At 46.0% G+C, this 4,823-nt stretch overlaps 1 protein-coding gene across 1 annotated transcript; it reads right to left on the bottom strand.

Annotated features, from left to right (window-relative positions):
• Positions 1-3,486: 3,486 nt before the first annotated feature.
• LOC311125131 (stonustoxin subunit beta-like) lies at positions 3,487-4,619 on the bottom strand (the record flags this gene model as incomplete). The annotated part of the gene is made up of 2 exons (XM_084199194.1): positions 3,487-4,548; positions 4,616-4,619. The coding sequence occupies 2 exons, from the start codon at positions 4,617-4,619 to the stop codon at positions 4,025-4,027; spliced, it is 528 nt and encodes a 175-aa protein (XP_084055320.1). The 3' UTR covers positions 3,487-4,024.
• Positions 4,620-4,823: the final 204 nt, after the last annotated feature.

Here is a 4,823-nt window from a genome sequence, read left to right as displayed (position 1 = left end):
AACTGCACAGTGTAGCTACAGGTTATACACTGAGTGGACTAAATATTTACAACACTGTTATGAAGAGTTTCTCTGGTATCTCGTACTTCAGGATGTAAGAGAGTAGTCGACCACTTAGATGGAGAGTTGATTCATTGTTATTTAATGGTTACAGTACTGGATTCAAGCGGTACGGGCGTAGCCTCTTGTCATCTGAATGACTTCCATAGAAAACCTTTCAGTTTATATAATGCTCTCCGAGCTACTTCCATCCCACAGTTGCCAATCATTATTGAGTGTCACTCATCTCCTACAATAGGATCCCCGTACATAGTATCGTGTGGCACCCTAGCCAGGCCATTCCATCACGTACTCTTTCTAAGATTAGCAACAGTGGCCCCTAATCTATCTTGGCACGCCGACCTTCTGGCCCCCCATCCGTGACCGACACAACTCATGGCGTGTCCTTCTCCTCTCTCTCACCATAAATGCTGTATCAAAAGACATTATATCAAACACCTTCCTAATATTGAGTTACCTCCCCACTTTTGTCCTCAAAACAGCCTCAATTCATCGGGGCATGGACTCTACAACGTGTTGAAAGCGTTCCACAGGGATGCTGGCCCATGTTGACGCCAATTCTTCCCACAGTTGTGTCAAGTTGGCTGGATGTCCTTTGTGTGGTGTACCATGAGCGTGAAAAACCCAGCAACGTTGCAGTTCTTGACACAAACCGGTGTGCCTGGCACCTACTACCATACCCCGTTTGAAGGCACATCAATATTTTGTCTTGCCCATTCACCCTCTGAATGGCACACATACACAATCCATGTCTCAATTGTCTCCAGGCTTAAACATCCTTCTTTAACCTGTCCCGTCCCCTTCATCTACAAGTGACATCAATAAGGGATCATAGCTTTCACCTGGATTAATCTGCTCAGTCTGTCATGGAAAGAGCAGGTGTCCTTAATGTTTTGTCCACTTAGTGTAAATTGCACAATAATGATCCATTGATGGATTTTCTTATGTAGTCTATTGTTTTCTCTGTATTGAACCTGCCTGCCACCCACCCGCCTGGGGACTGTGGGTTATGAGACAACCCCCGCATCACTAGCTTGCATGTTCTGCAGCCTTGTAGAGATAGGGAGGGGATGACTGGGAGGCAGGTTGGCATTTATTGTCATGAATCTTGCCCTGGAGGCAGTTCTGCAAAGTGGTCACTAGCTGGCACAGGCATAAAGTAATAATATCTGATTTTAATGCTAACCTTAACCTCACTGCTAATCCTTACCTTAAATTAAGACCATAAAACAAAATTATTTTCCACAAATGTTTACGATATAGCCAATTTTGACTATGCAGCTGGCATATCTAGAGGAAATTGCGCAATTCTGCCTCCAGGGCAAGATTCATGACAAAAGTCAACCTGTGACTGGGAGAGGACAATGTAAAATCAATAACGACATTGTTTTCACAATTAACATGCTTTTTCTTGTTTAAAGTATGTTTTATTATGAAAAGTACAATATATCAATGTACAATTGTACAGTTATGGACCATATGTCCGTATACAATTAGTTTTCCTACATAAAGGACATCCATAAATGATCCCATTGGTATTTTAAGTGTTATTGTAAGAGATTAAATGGTTAAACAGAGGATACATCTAAAACAGTATCAACAAAGTGCAGTATGTTCTGAGTATGTTACCTTAACGTCAACTCATAACGTCCCACTATAACTTCATGGGAGTCTAGGGGAAAGACTACATGTTGTTTTGGGTGGATTCATCAACATTTGCAGAATATTCCTGTAATGTCAGATGGCATCTTGTCAGACGGCAACAGCCTAGTCGGCTGCAGACACTCATAAGGAGTTCAAGTAGTTTATTTGCCATTTGCAGGTATTAAAAGTAATAGATACATTGGAATTCCTTGTTGGAGCTCACATAGGACAGTACATACCAGTGGAGGCTGCTGAGGGGAGGACGGCTCATAATAATGGCTGGAACGGAGCCAATGAAATGGCATCAAACACATGGAAACCATGGAAACCATGTATTTGATGTATTTGATACCATTCCACTCAATCCGCTCCAGCCATTACAAGCCTGTCCTCCCCAACTAAGGTCCCACCAACCTCCTGTGGTACGTACACACAAACAGTAAAATATATCATAAGAACATCAATAAAACATGCAAAGTGGTAAGATCATAAAAGGAAAAAATGTTCAGTGATGTTCTAAAAGTCTGATGGAAACAGTTTAGGTTGCTTGATTTAACAGGCAGATAGAACTGGGATAGAAGCTGTTCTGGAACCTGGGATCCAGAAACTGCCTAGCAACCACTGGTCCTCACTAGACTAGTGCCCTGCATGTCTATTTGTTCATTGGAGTTTATCAGGTTTTGAAGTGATGTCTGTGTTTGTTGGAAACTTAGTGCTGGAATGAGGAGTCTGTTTGTTCCCAATTCTATCAGAAATGATGGTCCTCATTTGAAGGTCCTGTGTCAAGGTCCTCACTATTATAAGAAGATGTGTGAGTGTGTGTGTGTGTGTGTGTATCCAGAGTGTGTGTGTGTGTGTCCAGTGTGTGTGTGTGTGTGTGTGTGTGTGTGTCCAATATGTGTGTGTGTGTGTGTGTGTGTCTCCTGTATGTGTGTCCAGTGTGTGTGTGTGTGTCCAGTGTGTGTGTGTCCAGTGTTTGTGAGTGTCCAGTGTGTGTGTCTCCTGTGTGTGTGTGTGTGTGTGTGTGTGTCCAGTGTGTGTGTTTGTGTGTGTCCAGTGTGTGTATCCAGTGTGTGTATGTGTGCGTGTGTGTCCAGTGTGTGTGTCCAGTGTGTGTGCGTGTGCGTGTGTGTGTGTGTGTACCCAGTGTGTGTGTCCAGTGTGTGTGTGTGTGTCCTGTGTGTGTGTGTGTGTCTGGTGTGTGTGTGTGTCCAGTGTGTGTGTGTGTGTGTCCAGTGTGTGTGTCTCCTGTGTGTGTCCAGTGTGTGTATGTGTCCAGTGTGTGTGTCCAGTGTGTGTATGTGTGCGTGTGTGTGTGTGTGTCCAGTGTGTGTTGGTGTGTGTGTGTCCAGTGTGTGTGTGTGTGTCCAGTGTGTGTGTGTGTGTGTGTGTGTGTACCCAGTGTGTGTGTGTCCAGTGTTTGTGTGTCCAGCATGTGTGTGTGTCCAGTGTGTGTGTGTGTGTCCAGTGTGTGTCTGTGTGTGTGTCCAGTATGTGTGTGTGTGTGTGTGTGTGTGTGTCCTGTGAGTGTGTGTCCAGTGTGTGTGTGTGTGTCCTGTGTGTGTGTGTGTGTCCGGTGTGTGTGTGTGTGTCCGGTGTGTGTGAGTCCAGTGTGTGTGTGTCCAGTGTGTGTGTGTCCAGTGTGTGTGTGTGTGTGTCCAGTGTGTGTGTATGTCCAGTGTGTGTGTCTCCGTTGTGTGTCCTGTGTGTGTATGTGTGAGTGTGTGTGTGTGTGTGTGTGTGTCCAGTGTTTGTGTGTCCGGTGTGTGTCCCCAGTGTGTATGTGTCCAGTGTGTGTGTCCAGTGTGTGTATGTGTGCGTGTGTGTGTGTGTGTCCAGTGTGTGTTGGTGTGTGTGTGTCCAGTGTGTGTGTGTGTGTACCCAGTGTGTGTGTGTCCAGTGTTTGTGTGTCCAGCATGTGTGTGTGTCCAGTGTGTGTGTGTGTGTGTGTGTGTGTGTGTGTGTGTCCAGTGTGTGTCTGTGTGTGTCCAGTGTGTGTGTGTGTGTGCCCAGTGTGTGTGTGTGTGTGTGTGTGTGTGTGTGTGTGTGTACCTAGTGTTTGTGTCCAGTGTGTGTGTGTCCAGTGTGTGTGTCTCAATTGTGTGTTTGTGTGTGTGTGTGCAGTGTGCAGTGTGTGTGTCCAGTGTGAGTGTGTGTGTGTGTCCAGTGTGTGTGTGTGTGTGTGTGTCCAGTGTGTGTGTGTGTGTTTGTGCAGTGTGTGTGTGTGTGTCCAGTGTGAATGTGTGTGTGTGTGTCCAGTGTGTGTCCAGTTTGTGTGTGTGTGTGTGTGTGTGTGTGTCAGTGTTACCATGGTTATTATTTACAGGGACACTGAGGAGTCAACATGAACCCTAAACCCTGGATAGAGGGGCTCAGTGAATGTGGAGTGGAATGTGTTCAGGTGGGTCAGTGTGTCAGAGGAAACTCTGTAAAAGGACAGAGTGCCGGCTGGCCAGTCCAGATACACTCCTACTCTGTGGGAGCTGGAGGAGGGGACGTCTATGGTAGTGGACTTATTATTGTGCCAGGCTCTGTAACTGTTGTCAGAGCAGATCAGACTCCAGGACTTGTCATTCCATCCAATCCAACAGTCATTACCCCTTCCTCTCCTGCTGATTCCTTTATATGTAACTCCTATACCAGCCCCTCTCCCACTCCACTCTACCTCCCAGTAACAGCGCCCAGTCAGACCCTCTCTACACAGCAGCTGTTCACAGTCCTTAAATCTCTCTGGGTGATCAGGATACGGCTGCTCCTCTCTCCTCCATGTCACCTTTCTGTTCTCCTCAGACAGAGAGAGGAGTCTGTTTACTGTGTTTAGGTCCAGTGTGAGATCACAGACATCTGATGGATAAAACCGGACACAATATTACAATTCATCATCATCCTGAACACACACACACACACACACACATCCTTGAACACACACACCCACACACCCACACTGAACACACACACACATCCTGAACACACACACACACACACTGAACACACACACATATCCTGAACACACACACACACACACCGGATACACACTCACACTCACATCCTGAACACACACACACACACACACACAGAACACACACACACACACACACACATCCTGAACACACACTGGA

Source organism: Coregonus lavaretus (assembly GCF_964263955.1).
Source record: "Coregonus lavaretus genome assembly, contig: HAP1_SCAFFOLD_254, whole genome shotgun sequence".
Lineage (NCBI taxonomy): Eukaryota > Metazoa > Chordata > Actinopteri > Salmoniformes > Salmonidae > Coregonus > Coregonus lavaretus.
The sequence above is the reverse complement of the archived record's forward strand: the minus strand, read 5'-3'. Positions and strand labels throughout refer to the sequence as shown.